General features: G+C 45.7%; 1 protein-coding gene across 1 annotated transcript in view; it reads right to left on the bottom strand.

The window, feature by feature from the left end:
* LOC138641478 (carbonic anhydrase 13-like) overlaps positions 1–14,038 on the bottom strand; it is a 53,285-nt gene extending 39,247 nt beyond the window's left edge. Inside the window, exon 1 of the mRNA XM_069728976.1 lies at positions 13,236–14,038. Coding sequence (XP_069585077.1) covers positions 13,236–13,275 — 40 coding nt within the window. The 5' untranslated portion in view covers positions 13,276–14,038. The remainder of the gene's footprint in view (positions 1–13,235) is intronic.
* Between the last annotated feature and the right edge of the window lie 5,162 nt (positions 14,039–19,200).

Genomic DNA, 19,200 nt, shown 5'->3' with positions numbered 1-19,200 from the left:
TAGTTTGTGCATTCAACTTTTGGTATCGTGTTCCCCTCACTCTCATATTGTTATCCCTGTTTATTTGCTTTGTGGTGCTGTTTACACTGTCCTCCCCCTGGGGTGGGGGTTGGGGGTTTAGTTCAGGGTTTAACAGGAGACAGGGACAGGTCGGAGACTTGGGCCTCCCTACCTTCAAGGGTACCCCCAAGTTAAGGAAAGACAGGGCTTCCCCTAGCCTGAGGGGCAGTTCAGGGGCCCAGATTCCTCATCTCCTGTTTTCCTATTTCTGCCTCGTGACACCTATGTTTCAACCAGGCCTTGAATCACAATTTTTTTCATGGTGGACGTTGAAGGGAATATATATACTTCTGCTTCCCATTCAACATTTTGCTTGATAGACAGGAATTTGTTCAAAAGTATGAACCCCCAGTCAGAGAAATCAGGTATTCCATTTCGCCAAGCAAATTCTTCCAGGTAAGACTCCTCTCCAGGCAACGAGCTTTGAAAATAAGTGTTTAAATGATCCATTAGGAAGAGGAAAAATCTCACTGATTTATTCTACCATTAGTCCGCCACATGATGATAGAAAATTAAAATACATGTTAAAATGGGAAGAGGATTTAGAATTTGATATGTCAATTGACGAATGGTACCGCAGTTGTGATACATTGTCAAAAGGCAGTTACCAAACTTCCCCTGTAGAGATTTCCTTGAAAGTTTTACACAGCGCCTACTATGTACCAGAAAAAATCTATAGCATTTTTCCACGTGCCTCTGGTGAATACTTTAGAGCAGTGTTCCCCAAGTTCGGTCCTCAAGAGCCACCAACAGGTCATGTCTTCAGGATTTCCTTATTATTGCCCAGGTGAGAATTCCATTATCTAGACAGGCAACAATTCCATCACCTGGGCCATACTAAGGAAATCCAGAAAACACAACCTGTTAGTGGCTCTTGAGGACTAAAGTTGGGGAACACTGCTTTAGAGGATGTAAGATATCGAGCCACATGAAACACATCTGGTGGACTTGTACAGTAGTATCTGACCTATGGAAAAAGGTGAAATGTCTAATAGAGCAAATGTTTGGTAAATCGATTGATTTAGAACCTTCTGCCTTTCTGTTGGGAACTAGACCTCCACGATTTCCAAAAATTTTTCATAAACTTGTAAATTATTTGTGTATGGCCACCAAGATCCATATTGCAGCGAAGTGGAACACTCCCTCACTATCGATATCTCTGGTAAAAGAAAGAATGAATACTAGTATGCTATATGAAAGAATAGAAGCAACTAGAACTGATACGTGGGACTCCTTCTTCAAAGTATGGAACCCTTGGATTGGACTAAACTCAAATGCGCAATTAGACCTGGCCTTATGGCTATCTCCTTAGTGATTCAAGATCTGGAGTTGGGTTGAATCTGAATTAGGAGGACTACATTGAAAAAATGTTAAAAGGACAAAAAAGGAACCCAACCCAGGGCCTACAAAATTTAAAGATTAAATGCTCTTTGGAGAACCATACACCCCTGACTGGCCCTAATGGACCCTTGTGAACCCTTCCTAACAGTGGAGGTTGGCACCCTAGCTTGAACGCAATGTGGCGCCCCCGCTCACCGACGGCTAGCCCTATATGCACCCTAAAATTCCCTACATATATAGAGTGCAACCGGTACTAACATATAACCTAAAATGAAGGAAATTAGTGCCGTGGTGTTTAGGAAGAGGAAAAGGGGTTTAATGTGATCCCAATTGGGGTATGTCAATATGCAATGTCAATAGCACCTAATCGGGAGCCCCAAACAGCACAAACAATAAACCAGAACTCTAAAAACATAAACATAAGAAAAAAAATGGATACATAACATATCAAAGGGTTTGCAGGGTAGATGTAAAAAAGCCTAGGTTAAATTACCCTCCACTGACCCTAAATGTACTGTCCCTACCTGGTTGCGGAGGTTGGCACCCTAGATGTAAATACGCAAATTGGCGCCCCCCGCTCTCGTCGACTCCCCCTCACTTTCCCTTTAACACTCACCCTCCTTGCTCTAATATAATGGAACAGGAGGGAGGATGAAGGAACCAAAAAGTGCAAGATAAACTTTAACAGGGTGACAGGGACAGAATATTACTAAAGATTCCACAGTTAGGTGCGCTCAGGGATTATATTTATATTGGTGTCACAACAAAACAAAACAAAAAACAAATAATAGTAGATCAATTACCATGAAGACAAATTTCAGACCATTAAATTTACTGTAATTTAGGATCTGTTAAATTTAATACCTGTGTATCTACTCTATGTTTTACTTGAATATATGATTTTGAGGTCATTAGTTCCATATTTGCGAGGTATACTTTGAGCCAGTTTATGGTAATATTTTTGTAAATGTATAACCCTTGTGTAACAAGATTCCTTGTGTTCTACCCTACCCCTACCTCTGTCTTGTCTTCCTTTTTGTTAATTTGAGATTAATAATTGATTGTTGAAATAATAATATGTGCTCCTTTGCATGGGAGAGTGATTTTTGAATTTTGATTTTATATTTCAAAATAAAACTTATTGAAACAAAAAAAAAATAGAAATTTAAAAAAAGAAAAATGGTTTGTGTCTCCATTTTGTAAGATTGTAGCTCTTTTTTTGTCAAAGGAGAAATATGGGGAGGGATTGTGTTCTGTGTATATATGACATTTTGATTGATTTTTTTTTTGCATTTTTCAAAAGGGCGTTATGGCAAAAAAAATCTCTACAATTCTGGATGTTCAATTTTTCTGTTTTACAGTGGATACCATATGGATTAATACATTTTAGATTTTGATAGGTCGCACAATTGCAGATGCGGCGATACCAGATATGTACATTTTTTGCAGATGTGGCAATACTAAATAAAGGTTTGCGCACACGTTTAGTTTTTGAGGCTGATATTTCTGTTGCAAATACAAGAATGCTGACAGGAAAAACACTGCGTAAAATATATACATTTTTGCTGCGGTTTTAATCTTTATTTTCATAAGAATGAGAGAAAAACACTGCATAAAGAATTGACTTTCTGTAGATTTGAAATAAATGCTTTGGAGGATCAAATCTACAAGGAAAAAATAAGCAGCACGTGCATGAGATTTCACAAATCTCCTTCAATTTGCTGATACTGTCAAACGCTGTGATTTTTCCACAGCAAATATGCACGATAAAAAACATAATGCATGGACAAGCCCTAAGTTTATTTTTTGTATTTATTTACTGTTAACTGGGGAAAAGTGGAGTGATTCAAACTTTTCAGTTTTTTATTCATTGATTGATAGTGATTGACAGCAGCATTTAAGAGGTTAAACAACAGTTATAATAACCTCTGGCCAATACTGTAAGGCTGGGTTCCCATTGCGTTATGGGACCGCGTTTAACGGACAGCGTTGCACGGCGAAATTAAAGCCGTGCAACGCCTCCGTTAACGCGCCCATTGAAGGCAATGGGAACGCGCTTCACTAGCGCGTGCCATGTTCGGCACGCGCTAGCGACGCGCCGGTGATTCCTGGCGCGCCGCGGACGCTGCTTGCAGCGTCCGAGGCGCGCCCGCGGTCCGTTCCCCGCTCTCGCAGATCGGGGATCTGCGAGAGCGGGGACGTTACCGTGACCCCGACCGCAGCCCCATAGAAAACATTGCGTTAGCGCAATCCGCTAGCGCTAGCGCTAAACGGATTGCACTAACGCAATGTGACCCTAGCCTTACAGGGATGCGCAAGCTGTGTTACACAGCCGAAACCTGCCAAGTATAGAGCGGGTTCAGCTGCTTGAAGCATCTGCATACATCCGACATGCGCTATACATGTACATCAGAAGGATTTAATGATTGTTCATGTAAAATGGTCTTAAATGGGCACCGATCAACTGAAATGTCCTAAGTGTACAACAACAAAAATGATGAAATGAACAGTGAGATGCATCTTATGTGCAGCTGCAGGTTGGGTCCTCAGAATCAGCTCATTTGATCGTTTGGACCAAAGAAAACCTCCACAATTCAACCATCACCTTGCCAGCATTCTGTCTTTCTATATATTTTCTTGCGCTCTATGTAGATCTGTCTACTTCTACATGTAGAATGGTATCTCTGTCCTATATTCTGACCTGCTGGTTTTACTTCATTGTGGTAAAGGTACCTTCACACTGAGCGACTTTAGAACAATAACGATAGCGATCCGTGACGTTGCAGCGTCCTGGATAGTGATATTGTTGTGTTTGACACGCAGCAGCGATCAGGATCCTGCTGTGACATCGCTGGTCGGAGCTAAAAGGCCAGCACCTTATTTCGTCGCTGGATCACCCGCTGACATCGCTGAATCAGCGTGTGTGACTCCGATCCAGCGATGTCTTCACTGGTAACCAGGGTAAACATCGGGTTACTAAGCGCAGGGCCGCGCTTAGTAACCTGATGTTTACCCTGGTTACCAGTGTAAATGTGAAAAAAAAAAAACACTACATACTTACATTCTGGTGTCTGTGTAAGAGGGTGAACTGTAGTCCCACTGAGAGGGCACTAGGACCCTGTGGTTTTTGCCTGTTGCAGCAGAGGACAGACCTCCCAGAGACAATGTGTGCTGCGGGGTGGGGTCTAGTGTCTCGAGTGTAAAGTGAAAGTGAGAAGTGAGAGCTGAGAGAGAAAAGGCGGGAAGAAAAGGAGAAGCTGCTGTGAGATCTTAAAAAGAGACTGTGTGGATTTACTGCAAGTGTTTTTGGAGGAAAAGAAGCTTTTGAGAGACTTTTTGTTGCTAACGTTCCCCTGGAGTAGAGCTAACCTTTTGTTTAACTCTGTGAGAGACTTGTGTTGCTAACGTTTCCTGGAGAGGAGCTAACCCTTTATCTAAGTAAAGACGGAGACTTTGCTAAGAACCCAGTACGAATTTGGAAGTCTGTGGATTCCCTGTGCATTGAGTGGAGGAACAAGTCTGGACAGACTGCTGATACAGAGACGGACGGATTGTCGTGGAAGCATTCCTAGGAGCTACAGAAGCAGAGACTACATCGTGAGACCACTAACTAAGTCCCCGGCGTTTGGGCTCGGCATCGGCCGACAAGACAAGAGGAGCTTGCTGTAACTTATTGGCGCTGAAGATAAGGATTGGCTGCAGCCTGTGCGGATTCCTGCCTGAGAGGAAATCCATTTCAGGATACGGTACCATAGTTATAGATACCCGGGTATCTCTGCTCAGAGTGTAAAATTGTTACTTTAGAGGTGTATCTTATATTAGAGTTGTGTAAGTTATACTCAATGTGCCATTCCAGGGGCTCCCTTAATAACACTACATTCAATTTACACTTGTTCCTGTTTTTAGTTGCCTGTTAGGTAAATTTCTTACTAGTCTGTTGTAGTACACAGTTCTCAGGAGACCTTGGAGTGGCACAGTGATTTCAGCTGCTGCTGAATTAGTGTATCTTTGGGGTGCATCTGCCTTAATATTCTCCATATTACCTTGATTAATTTGCCTTTGAGTAAATACCGTTGGAGATTTCTGCCTTGGTCTTGGTTTGTGACTCACTGGATCTTATTCGGACCTCTGGTCATTACATTTTTGGCGTAGTCGGCAGGATCCAGTGTTTGTCATGGACGGAGGCGAGGGTGGAAATGACCCCGCTGTATCCGCATCCTCCTCGGGGGTTGGGGTTCCCCTGGCAGCCGCTGCGACTCCGGGAGGGTATGTGCCTGTAGGAGCTTTACTTCAGCACATGCCGAAATACGATGGGCGCAATATGGCGTTGCAAGATTGGGCTGAGAGAATCCGGAGTATTCTGCGCATGTGTAATTTGACCCCCGCGTTACGCGCTGAGCTGGCATTAAATGCACTGGAGGGTGATATTAGGCGTATGGTGATGGTGCGCCCAGAATCAGAGAGGGATACATTAGAAAAGATTTTGGAACTGTTAGAGGGGAGTTTGGGGGGCCGAGCGCGTGTGGCCCAGCTTCGGTCCCTATTCTTTAATCGTCCCCAGAGAGAGTGTGAGTCCCTGATGCAGTACTCTAATATTTTACAAGAGATGTTGAATGAGATGCAGCGACTAGACCCGGGGGCCATGGGGGCGTTCCGGGAGGTAGACCGCTTGCTCCGGGACCAATTCATCACCGGTTTAGCCCATAGACTTCTCCGGGACAAGCTGTTGGAAATGGCCCGGGTTGCACCAGAGTTATCTTTCTGGCAGATTTACCGAGCTGCAGTGGAAAGGGAAGAGAAATCAGCCTATGTTCCCGAGGGGTCAGTGAACAGTGCCCAGCTGGAGGAAGGTGTGTCATCAGGGTCGGGGGGAGAGGGGCTGGTAAGCGTGGTACAAGCTTTGCGTGCTGAGGTGAAGGAGTTGAAGCTGAAATTGTCTCAACTGACAGTTGATCCCGCCTCTACCCCCTCACGGGAACCTCCTGCCCCACCCCCTGGAACGGTGACCCCGCAAATGGCCAGGTTGTCCTATCAGAATGAGTCAAGCCCTCGCCCACGAGGAACAATCACCTGCTGGAAGTGTGGCCGCCAGGGACACATCTCGCGTTACTGCCGGGTGCTTACAGCCCCAGAAACCCCGTCGCCGGCTTTAAACTTCCGGCCGCTGCCATGAGAGGGCAAGCAGCAGCGGCCCCACCCACACAAAGCCCTCGACGGAATGAACAAGATTTGTTTGCATGTAGTCCAGTGATAGAAGCAGAGTTTGAAGGGCGGAAGATGAGGTGCTTAGTTGACACGGGATCCGAATGTACTATAATGCCTCTAGAAGTATATGAGAGATACTTCAGTCGACTAGTGATTCCAGAGGATGGCCGAGTGATACGACTGACCGCTGCAAATAATGGTCAATTGTCAGTCAAAGGGATCGTGTGGATGCAACTAAAAATGTTTGGTCAAGAGCTGGGGCAGAAAGGGGTAGTACTGGTGGATCACCCCCCTAGAAGAGGGATGGAAGTGACGCTCGGAATGAACGTGCTGCGAGATTTGAATCACCAGATGTATGCCAGTGAAGGACCCCGATACTGGGCCCGTGCGACAAGACACCGACCCACACAGAGAATTCTACACCGTCTAGTGCTGAGTTGCGACTTGCTGAAAAGTGCGGTCCCAGGTGGCCGGGTGGGCCGGGTCCGAGTGACTTCGAGGGCCCCGATCCTGCTGGGACCCAGACAAGAGGAACTCTTAATGCTGCCTGTGGGAGCTGCACAGAGATTGAATGGGCTTGAAGTGCTACTTGAGCCCGCCCGAGAGGGTTCCTCATTTGCCAAGGTACATGTGGCCCGGTCTTTGGCGATTGTGAAGAATGGACGAGTGCCGGTCCGATGCATCAATGTTTTAGATGAAGCTGTTGCAATTCCCGCTGGGACCATACTGGCTGAACTGTTCGTGCCGGCAGAGAAGGTGCCGGAAAATGCAGGGTTCGAATTGCGACCAGACCAACAGTCATCCTGGACATTCGCGGTCGAGGTAGGCCGGACTGAACCTCCTACGGAGGAATGGAATGTTCATGTGATCATGGAGCAGATGGGAGTGGATCGGGAGAAGCTGACCCTCGTGCAGTTGGAGCGGTTGGAGAGAGTTTTGTGGGAACATCAAGAGACATTTTCCCGACATGGAGAGGACTTTGGGTGTACCCAGACGATTGAGCATGAGATTCCAACGGGGGATACTCCACCCATTAGAGAAAGATATCGTCAAATTCCTCCGGCGCTCTATCAAGAGGCGAAGAGCATGGTGGCCAGTATGCTGGACAACCAAGTGATCCGAGAGAGCCGGAGTCCCTGGGCGGCCCCTGTAGTCTTGGTCCGCAAGAAGGATGGGACACTCCGATTTTGTGTGGACTATCGGAAATTGAATGCCCACACCGTACGGGACGCATATCCTTTACCCCGTATTGAAGAATCCCTGTCGGCCCTGGGTCGGGCCAAGTATTTCTCAACGTTGGATTTGGCAAGCGGGTACTGGCAGGTCCCAATGGCTGAAAAAGATCGGGCCAAGACGGCGTTTGTCTTGCCAATGGGGCTCTTTGAGTTCAACCGGATGCCCTTTGGCCTCGCTACCGCCCCAGGAACCTTCCAACGCCTGATGGAACATTGCTTGGGCGATCTAAATTTTGAATCAGTCCTGATATATCTAGACGACATTGTGGTGTTCGGAACCTCATTTGAAGATCATCTGGAGAAGCTGCGTCAAGTTCTCCGGCGGCTCAAGAGCTACGGCCTGAAAATAAAGCCAAAAAAATGTCAACTGTTACGAAACCAGATTGAATATTTGGGGCATCTGGTGACCCCGGACGGGGTACTACCTTTAGCCAGTAAGATTAAGGCAGTACAAGAGTGGCCACCTCCTTGTGACCTGCGAGAAGTGCGGGCCTTCCTGGGCCTAGCAGGATACTATCGGCGGTTTGTGCCTAAATTCTCACAAGTGGTGAGTCCCTTGAATGAACTTTTGAGAGGGACAGCGCTGGGTCCTCGAAATCGCCCCATTCCATGGGGGCCCCTACAGAAAAAGGCATTTGATGGAGTGAAAACCGCCCTAACGAGTGCCCCATTGCTGGCCTACGCCCGGTTTGACACCCCTTTTTTGTTGTATACTGATGGTAGTCTTCATGGGTTGGGGGCAGTACTAGCACAGGTGCAGGACGGCCGAGAACGAGTGATTTCTTATGGCAGCAGATCTTTAAGAGACTCCGAGCGAAATCCGGCTAACTACAGCTCATTCCGGCTGGAATTGCTGGCCCTGGTGTGGGCAATGACAGAACGCTTCGCCGAGTATCTAACAGGAGCTGAGGTGCTAGTCATGACAGATAACAACCCGCTAGCTCACTTAGAGAATGCAAAACTGGGGGCGTTGGAGCAGCGGTGGGTCGCCAGACTGGCCAAGTTCAATTACCGCATTAAATTTCGCTCTGGTCGAGAGAACGGCAATGCAGATGCATTGTCAAGGGTGCCCCTTGGGTCATCCGGGGAAGATGTTGACGAACAACTTGAGGACACTGAAACTCCAGCTTTGGGGCAGATACCTATCTTCCAAAGTGTGGTACACTCAAGTGGGGTGGCCACCGGGATGCCCTGTGTACTGGGTTAAACAACCTCAGATTGGACAAGAGTCCAGGATGAGTGTCCGGACATTGCACTTGTGCGCCGTTGGGTACAAAACAAGGCCTGGCCCAGTGCAGAGGACAAGGCTCAGTTGTCCATGGAAGGAATGAAACTCCTTCGACAATGGGATAAATTGTGTGTGGAGCAAGGTCTTTTGTATCGTAAGGTGTACCTGCCATCGGAGCTGCAGCATCGGTACCAACTGATAATTCCTGTGGGGATGGGGCCGGTGGTCGCTCGTGAGGCGCATGAGAAGGGGGCCCATTTTGGAAGTGAAAAGACACTTCAGTCGTTGCAGCGAGTCCTCTACTGCCCTGAGTTGGGAGGGATGGTGGCCGACGCATGTCGGCAGTGCCGAATTTGTGGGCTCAACAAAAGCCCTGAGCAGCGGGCTCCCACACAGTCTATTAAGACTTCAGCTCCACTGGAGCTACTCATGATTGACTACGTGTTGATAGGGTACTCTACGTCAGGGTACTCCTATTGCCTGGTGATGACAGATCACTTTACCAAGTATGCTGTAGCGGTGCCGACAAGAGATCAGACGGCCAAGTCGGCGGCTGAGGCAGTGTGCCGACATTTCTTCCAAGTGTTCGGGTGTCCGCAGAGAATACATTCAGATCAAGGGGCCTGCTTTCAGGGGACGCTGATGAAAGAGTTGCACCAGCTCTATGGTATCGAGCAGTCGAGAACAACGCCTTACCACCCTCAGGGTAACGGGGCGTGTGAGCGTTTTAATCGGACCCTGTTGCAAATGTTGAGGTCCTTAGAGAGTCAGCAACAGACATGCTGGCCTGAGTATCTCCCCGAATTGATGTGGGCTTACAATAACAGGGTGCACAGTACTACTGGTTACTCACCACACATGTTGATGTTTGGTAGACCTGGCCGAGACATTGAGGATTTGAACATGCCAGATCCCTCCTCCGCCCCCCTTCGGACTGCATCCGAGTGGGTACGAGAGCATCGGCGGCGGTTGAGTGTGGTGCATCAGGTGGTGGGCGACCGCCTTCGACAGGTGGTCCATAAGGACACGCGACCTGTACAAACAGAGCTGTTCTCTCCGGGGGACAGAGTGTTGGTGAGGACAAAACGACGGTCAGGAAAGCTGAGTGACCGATGGGAGGCGATACCGTATCTGATAAAAAAACAGGTGAACCCTGAGATTCCAGTGTACGAGGTCAAACCGGTGGGGACAGGGGGGCCAACCCGTAATTTGCATCGTAACATGTTACAACGGTGCTGGTTTGAAGATTCGGCGCCTACTCCCCTAGAGCCAGAGGCCATGTTCCAAGGGGCGGAAGCTCTGAATGATCTTGAGTTTGATGGTGTGTTTACTCCTGCGCCTGCTTATTTGCCCCCTGTGACCGATCTGGCCTCGGGTGATGAGAATGTTGGGGATATGGAGGATGTTGTTGAGGAGAGTGCATCAGGTCAACTGCTTGGTCCTGACGCTGTATCACAGGACATCGAGCCGCAGGAGGAGACAACTCCACTTACGGCCACTAACACGACCACGGAAGAGACTCTAGCTCCCTCTAAGGTCGCACCTGTTGATGTAGGACTCAGGAGAACTACACGATCTACGGCAGGAATACCGCCTCAGCGATATGCTCAAGATGAATTTGAGTGGGAAGGTATGTCGAGGACGCCAACCTCTAGTGGGGTGGCATGTAAGAGGGTGAACTGTAGTCCCACTGAGAGGGCACTAGGACCCTGTGGTTTTTGCCTGTTGCAGCAGAGGACAGACCTCCCAGAGACAATGAAGCCAAAGTCACTCGGCGAAACACTAGTTGAGATTCAGCCCAATGATAGGGTTAATACATTTAAGGGACAGTGTTTTGGAAGGTCATAAGACGATATAGTAATTGTTAGTGATAACATGTGCACATCAGCAATAGAGTGCTGAGTGTGGCGATAACAACTGCCAAGAGACGGCAGGGATGGAGCGCTCATGTGATGTGCTCGGCATGCTCTGCTGCCACTTGGGCCACTGACAGCTGACATTTCCCAGCAGGGGAACTATTCACAATAGCTGTATATCACTCTGACCACAACAGCACTTTTATTTTTATATAGAGGAGAAGGAATATTTAGCAACACAGTACCTAAGTAGAGAAGGTATAAGTGGGACACATCATACATAAGAGAAATTCATATCTAAATTTAACTGTGTTTAATTAATTTAACACATCCTAAATATATTTGTAAAGTATTTATAATAAACCTTGCAGCCCAGTTGTATCCATTCTCCTATCTCTATGTAGACTATGTAGCATACCCTCAGCATCAGCAGCAGCATGCGGGATGCATTAGATCCCACACTGCTGTATAGGAAGGTTGATCTTGTCCAATTTGCCTATGTCCGTTTTATAATGTCTATTCATTCAAATAACCCATCAATCAATCTATATGGACACTATAGCACTGCTCCTGTAGCAAGCTCTAAAATATGACATTAACTTTCTATTGTTAAGAACCCATAAAAAGTCTTTTTTATCCTTGATTAATGAATGGATTTGGTAAAGGATATGTCCAGACTAGGGTCTTGATTAGAGTTGAGCGAATATGTTCGGAAAACGATCGTCGAATGCTAATATGCCATATTCGTGCCATATTTGTACCATATTCGTGCCAAATTCATCATAATCTGAACCGAATATTGAAAAATTCACTTATCATTAGTCTTGATATGCAGTACATGCTACACATGCATCCCTGTGCAAATGTTTTAGGCAGTTAGGGCAAAAATGCTGCAAAGTAAGAATGCTTTCCAAAAATAAAAGTGTTAATAGTTTATTTTTATCAATGAACAAAATGCAAAGTGAATGAAGAGAAATCTAAATCCAATCAATATTTGCTGTGATCACTTGTTGCCTTCAGAATACAATCAATTCTTCTAGTAAGGGCAAGATCATACATACGCGAGAAACGGCCGCGTCTCGCAGGTGAAAACCCAGCTCTGGCGCCGGCACTCCGGAGAGGAGTGGGCAGCTGCACAGCAATACATGGAGCTGCACGCTCCGCTCCAGAGAGCTGGCGCCAGAGCCGGGTTTTCACCTGCGAGACTCGGCCGTATCTCGCGTATGTGTGATCCCGGCCTTACACTTACAAAAAGTCAGGGACGATCAGTTTCTGCCTGATGTCTGTGACTATATTTTAAGCTTAGCTTTAGGCTAAGTTCACACTAGGCACTTTTGCTACTTTTTTATGCTAATTTTCAGCTGTTTTTTACAGTACCAGCAAAGCCTATGAGATTTCAGAAACCTCATGTGTTTTTTCATCTTTTTTTTTTTTTTTTGAAGGGGGGGGTGAAAAGTGAAGGTATTATGTCTTGCTGCGTTTTTTGCACCAAAACCTGATTTTATGGAACAGGACATTTTTTCTCAACAGTACACTTTATCTGAATGCACAAGAGACAAACGTAGCATGCAAAAAAAAATAAAAAAATCAAAAATTCTGCAAAAGATGCAAGAAAAACATGCTTTTTCTGTAATATCTTTCCTGCCAACAGATCAGGTTTTGCTGCAGAAAAAAACCGCTGGAAAAAACATCTAGTGTGAACTTACCTTTACACTCTCACATTACTTAGGAATAGACACATTTCAGCTAGTTAATATAACCATATAGGACAGAGAATTATAAAAGAAGAACTCCCAGATGAGGCAAATAAAATCTCTTTTTGTACGTACGCGGGAACACAAGGCAGACAGTCTAGAACGTCAGACTTGGATACTTGGAAATTAATAATCTCAGGTAGCAAAGTCTATTGTACACAATAAATGAATTAAAAGTAGAGATTTCGTGCAGATCCATAGATACTGCAGGGTCCAATTATAGATGCTTCTTCTCTTATATAAAGACCATCCACTGATTATGAATGGATACATAGGTCTACACATATATGTACACACATACGTATAAATACAAGCATGGATGCACATCATGTATGCAGTGTGGTGAGAACATATTATTTCGATCATGGTGAAATGGGGGCACAGTTAATGTGTATTATTAGGGCTTATGACCACAATCGTGCTACTGTTTTTAGCCACTTTCCAACAGGACCACTTGCATGAAGCTCATAATAATCAATGAATCCAATGAATACAATGTTAGAACTAGAACCTAATCATTTACATTTTTCATTTAGATGCATTACTTAAAGCTTACCATTGTGATTGGCATACCCCCAGTTCATACTTCTGCTCATTCGGTACAGACTTCTTCTCCGAAAGCAGGGACAACAGTGAACTTCTTATTTGCTTTACCAAATTCCTCACCGGAGAGGTCAGAGATGTCAGCAAGTAACACTTGCACCTCGTGAAGGCAGGACCTCTTTCCAGCAGGCTAATTACAAAGTAGTGGCTTTCATAACTAGCAGCAATAATTTAGATATTTCAGGATTCTGGATGCCGATCACTGCTTTTAGTGTATGTCAATCCAGTGATCATGGACAGATAAGAGTAGTCAAGGGCTGATTGCATAAAAATGAAGATATCACAGTGACTTGACCAATAACTAACTGGGTTCATTCAAACCCCTGCACAGCTTTACTTACAGGAACCAAAAATATTCTCACAAAGATGCATATGATTCAAAAAGTACGTATGCAGAGGTATGCATAGAATGTAAGTCCGCAAGGACAGGGTCCTCTCCCCTCTGTACCGGTCTGTCACTGTAAACCTTTTTACTGTAAACGATATCTATAACCCTGTATGTAACCCCTTTCTCATGTACAGCACCATGGAATTAATGGTGCTATATAAATAAATAATAATAATAATAATGATCCCACGGTGTAGATTTGGAAAATCAGTTCTGAATGAGGTTGTTTTGGCAGAAAGAAAATTTAATTCTACAATCTGAATTCAAGGGAATGAGACAGCTACAAACATAGGACTCCAAGCGATCAATAAGTGTTGGTATAGCTGTAGTATGTTAGCAGGTGCGTAGGATGCAGTGACACACAAGAGGCAGAGCAAGGGTTAACAGGTTCTTTATATCAGTGATAGTACAAGCAGGGGGGTAAGGGGTGTGAACTTGTGGATGAGGAAAGTCAAATGCAGCAGATAGTAACAGGTTAACTTATCAGTCTCTGTGCGATGGAGGAAGGTGGTTGGAAGATCCCTTGGAGGTGCCGCAGGCGGCACGAGATGTCTCCAATCCGGTCCCGCAGAAGAGCGATGCACTGTGTCCTTGCGATGATGAATCCTCTGGGTCCTTTGGCACGTGGTCTCCTGATCCGGGCACATGGTGGGGTAGATATGATGGTCGGCGGCACAGTGAAAGAAGCAGAAAGTTCAGTAGGCCAGGCCGCAGTAGAAGCACACAGTCCAGCGGACACAGCCACAGGCACGGGCCGGTCCTTAGCAGGCACCGCAAGGATGGGACTAAGCAGTGCCTCCACAGTGGTGAGCGGAGCAAAGGTATGCACTCTATCTTGGTCATTACCCGCTGTGGAAGTCTCTTGGCTGAGGGTAGAATGTGTCGGCAGTCTTGCTAGCCAAGAATACAGGCGCAGCTAGCTGGCGTGGGTCCATCGGGAGGGAGTCAACCATCTTACTGCTCACAAGCTCGTTCCCCGCCAAGAGTCCCGTCTTCCCTCTCAGACTGCTATTTATGTCGGAACCATCCCATCAGTCAGGTGCCCTGAACTGCTCCGGTCAGAAATTTCTTCCCCCTGACACAATGGTGACAGCCCCGAAAGTTCTGGCCCAGACACGCAAGAGAGACTGTTAGCTTGGCTCTCCTCCCTACATAGCCTCGTAATATGCTAAGATGGGAATAACCTTTTAACCTCTTCCCGCCATCTACTATACATTTATGATGCATGTCCATATACAGCAGGTGCCAATTGTGTTTTACAGCTAGCCCTAGGCTTTAACCACAGTAATTGGTGCTAACTCCAATTGCTGCTAGTTAACCACTTAACGGGAATATTTTAGCAGGTTTTTGCTACCTCATCTGTGAGCAGCCTGATGTAGGCAAAGAGAAGCTGAATCCAAAGATGTATCTCTTAATTTGTTGGTTGCAGCCATTCTTACGTAATCAGAGTTTTTAGATTTAGCAATGAAGCTGCGCTGAAAAGCTGCCCCAGTCCACACTAGGCTCTGTATGTACACTGTCCATAGACAGTGAGCTGCCTGTCACAGGAGGGGGGGTGTCAGACCAGGGCTCCCGCTACTAGCTAGACACAGCAATGATCAGCTCCTTTTGCTAATACAAATATTGTAAGCAAACAAAACCTCAGAGCTTGATAAGAGGCATCACTAAAATCTTTATTTTCAGTTTACATAGGAAAAACATGCTGACAGATTACCTTTAAAGAGTAACTAACAGTATTTTCTTCCTGATTTTTCATATTCAGCAGGCACTTAAATTTCCTGCTATTGGTGGGGTTCAGTTCTTTTCGGTTCATTTACTTTGCATTTTGTTAATTGATAAAAAAAAACTATTAATACTTCTTTTTTTTAAAGTATTGTTACATCTCATCCCACAAAAAACTCTCTCTCATTCGGCTATATCAACAGCAAAATAAATAGTTTATGACTTTTAGATGAAGAAGGTATAAATAACGTGGCACAACCGTTGTTGGTACTCAAGTAGGGTCCCAGATCTGAATACGTAGTAAAATGAGACTTGGCACTCAATGGATGAAATAGGAAAAGATTTTAATGCAGTCCAAGATATAGTACATACAGTGCAGACGTTTTGGTCATCCAACGACCTTCATCAGTGTACCAACTGCAAACAGAAGAGGTATGCTGTAATGCTCATGTGATAGAAATATATATATATACCATATATACTCGAGTATAAGCCGAGATTTTCAGCCCAAATTTTTGGGCTGAAAGTGCCCCTCTCGGCTTATACTCGAGTCACGGTGGGTGGCAGGGTCGGCGGGTGAGGGGGAGAGGGCGCTGAGGCATACTTACCTAGTCCCGGCGATCCTGGCGCTCCCCCTGCCATCCCACGGTCTTCGGGTGCTGCAGCTCTTCCCCTCTTCAGCGGTCACTTGGGACCGCTCATTAGAGAAATGAATATGGACTGCTCTCCCATAGGGGTGGAGCCGCATATTCATTTCTCTAATCAGCGGTAACGGTGACCGCTGATAGAGGAAGAGGCTGCGGCACCGAAGACCAGCTGTGCGGGATAAGGAGCCGGATGCCGGGACCAGGTAAGTATGTCATGTTTACCTATCCCCGTTCCACACGCCGGGCGTTGCTCCATCTTCCCGGCGTCTCTCCGCTCTGACTGTTCAGGTTAGAGGGCGCGATCACGCATATAGTGTGCGCGCCGCCCTCTGCCTGATCAGTCAGTGCGGAGAGACGCCGGGACCGGACGCTGGGAGCTGCAAGCAAGAGAGGTGAGTATGTGTTTTTTTTTTATTGCAGCAGCAGCAGCAGCAATGGCACAGCTTTCTATGGTACATCAATGGGGCAATAATGAACGGTGCAGAGCACTATATGGCACAGCTATAGGGCAATAATGAATGGTGCAGAGCACTATATGGCACAGCTATGGGCCAATAATGAACGGTGCAGAGCACTATATGGCACAGCTATGGGACAAAAATGAATGGTGCAGAGCACTATATGGCACAGCTATGGGGCAATAATGAACGGTGCAGAGCACTATATGGCACAGCTATGGGACAAAAATAAACGGTGCAGAGCACTATATGGCACAGCTATGGGGCAATAATGAACAGTGCAGAGCACTATATGGCACAGCTATGGGACAAAAATGAACGGTGCAGAGCACTATATGGCACAGCTATGGGGCAATAATGAACGGTGCAGAGCACTATATGGCACAGCTATGGGGCAATAATGAACGGTGCAGAGCACTATATGGCACAGCTATGGGGCAATAATGAACGGTGCAGAGCACTATATGGCACAGCTATAGGGCAATAATGAACGGTGCAGAGCACTATATGGCACAGCTATGGGGCAATAATGAACGGTGCAGAGCACTATATGGCACCGCTATGGGGCAATAATGAACGGTGCAGAGCATTGTATATGGGGCACAGCTTTATATGGAGCATCTATGGGGCAATAATGAACTGTATGGAGCATTATATGTGGAACATTTTTATACAGAGCATCTTATGAGCCCATCATGAACTGTATGGAGCATTATATGGGGCTCCTGATTCAATATGGATATTCAAAAACACTTAACCTACTGATGTCTCAATTAATTTTACTTTTATTGGTATCTATTTTTATTTTTGACAGTAACCGGTAGCTGCTGCATTTTCCACCCTAGGCTTATACTCGAGTCAATAAGTTTTCACAGTTTTTTGTGGCAAAATTAGGGGGGTCGGCTTATACTCGGGTCGGCTTATACTCGAGTATATACGGTATATATCATGTAGATCTCACTTGCATGTATACTCCCCTATAATCATATAAACTCATATATCCACAGCTAATATATACTCAGCTAGTTTATAATCAGTTGCTCGATTTGACCACATGAGCTAGGCCAGATGGTTCCTCGGTACTTTCCAGACATCCAAAAAGCGGAAGAGCACCAGTTGTATTAAGTGCTGATCAAATGTCTCAACTTTGTCCTAGATGCAGAGAGTTACATTTTAGTTGCTTAATCAGTATCCATATGTGCATTAATCACAATATTCCATATATATTTAGATAACCAATAACAGAGGAGCTAGACAATATGGTAATTAACTAACCACCCCTAACCACTCCTTTCTATATGCAATTATAAAACTATGTATGTACAATAAATAATCAGTATTGATGGAATGCTTTTCTGTCACAATGGTGTACAGTCCATTCTTGATGAGCGCTCAAAATACTCAGTTTTATTGGGAACCGCCGCAGCACACACAGGGATTTATTTATCCAACCAAATTTCCATAACACCTGGCGTCTGCTCGCGGGGCGTGGACGAAACACACGGGAACCCTGCTGACTGGAGAGACAGAGGTGTTGGCGACGGCCTTGGTTCACGGGACGGAGACTGCGCAGTTCCATAAGTAAGGTAAGAAAATGTTATCATCTTACCTGAAAGTCCCCTGTGCCCAGTCCGGGTCTATACCTCTTGCCGGTCAGGTGTGGTCACCACTAGGGTTGAGCGACTTTTAGTTTTTCAGGGTCGAGTCGGGTCGAGGGGGATATGACATGGTTTACTGTATGTAAACCATGTCTCATATCATGTCAGGTTTCAATAGGATCGGCCGAAACTCGAAACCCAATGTAAGTCTATGGGTTTTTTTTTTTTACATTTCCTTCAGGGCGATATAACAGAAAAGCCGGTAATTCAATTATCGGCTTTTCATTTCTCCTGCCAAAACCTGACATGATATGAGACATGGTTTACATACAGTAAACCATGTCATATCCCCCTTTTTTTTGCATATTCCACACTACTGTTAGTAGTGTGTATATGCAAAATTTCGGCGCTCTAGCTCTTAAATTTAAGGGTTAAATCATGGAAAAGATTGGCGTGGGCTCCCGTGCAATTTTCTCCGCCAGAGTAGTAAAGCCAGTGACTGAGGGCAGATATTAATAGCCTGGAGAGGGTCCACGGTTATTGGCCCCCCCCTGGCTAAAAACACCTGTCCCCAGCCACCCCAGAAAAGGCACATCTGGAAGATGCGCCTATTCTGGCACTTGGCCACTCTCTTCCCATTCCCGTGTAGCGGTGGGATATGGGGTAATGAAGGGTTAATGCCACCTTGCTATTGTAAGGTGACATTAAGCGAGATTAATAATGGAGAGGCGTCAATTATGACACCTATCCATTATTAATCCAATTGTATGAAAGAGTTAAAAAAAACACACACACAATATTAAAAAGTATTTTAATGAAATAAACACACCGTTTGTTGTAATATTTTATTGTACGCTCAATCCACTCGCTGAAGACCCTCGCTCTGTAACAAATAAAAAATAATAAACCAACAATATACATACCTTCCGTAGATCTGTAACGTCCCACGTTGTAAATCCATCTGAAGGGGTTAAAATATTTTACAGCCAGGAGCTCTGCTAATGCAGCGCTGCTCGTGGCTGTAAACCCCAGCGAATGAAGGTAATGTAGGTCAATGACCTGTAGTTACCTTCATTCGCGGTGATGCGCCCCCTGCTGGATGTCC

This window comes from Ranitomeya imitator, chromosome 6, assembly GCF_032444005.1.
Source record: "Ranitomeya imitator isolate aRanImi1 chromosome 6, aRanImi1.pri, whole genome shotgun sequence".
Lineage (NCBI taxonomy): Eukaryota > Metazoa > Chordata > Amphibia > Anura > Dendrobatidae > Ranitomeya > Ranitomeya imitator.
Note: the sequence above shows the minus strand (reverse complement) of the source record. Positions and strands in the feature narration are given on the sequence as shown.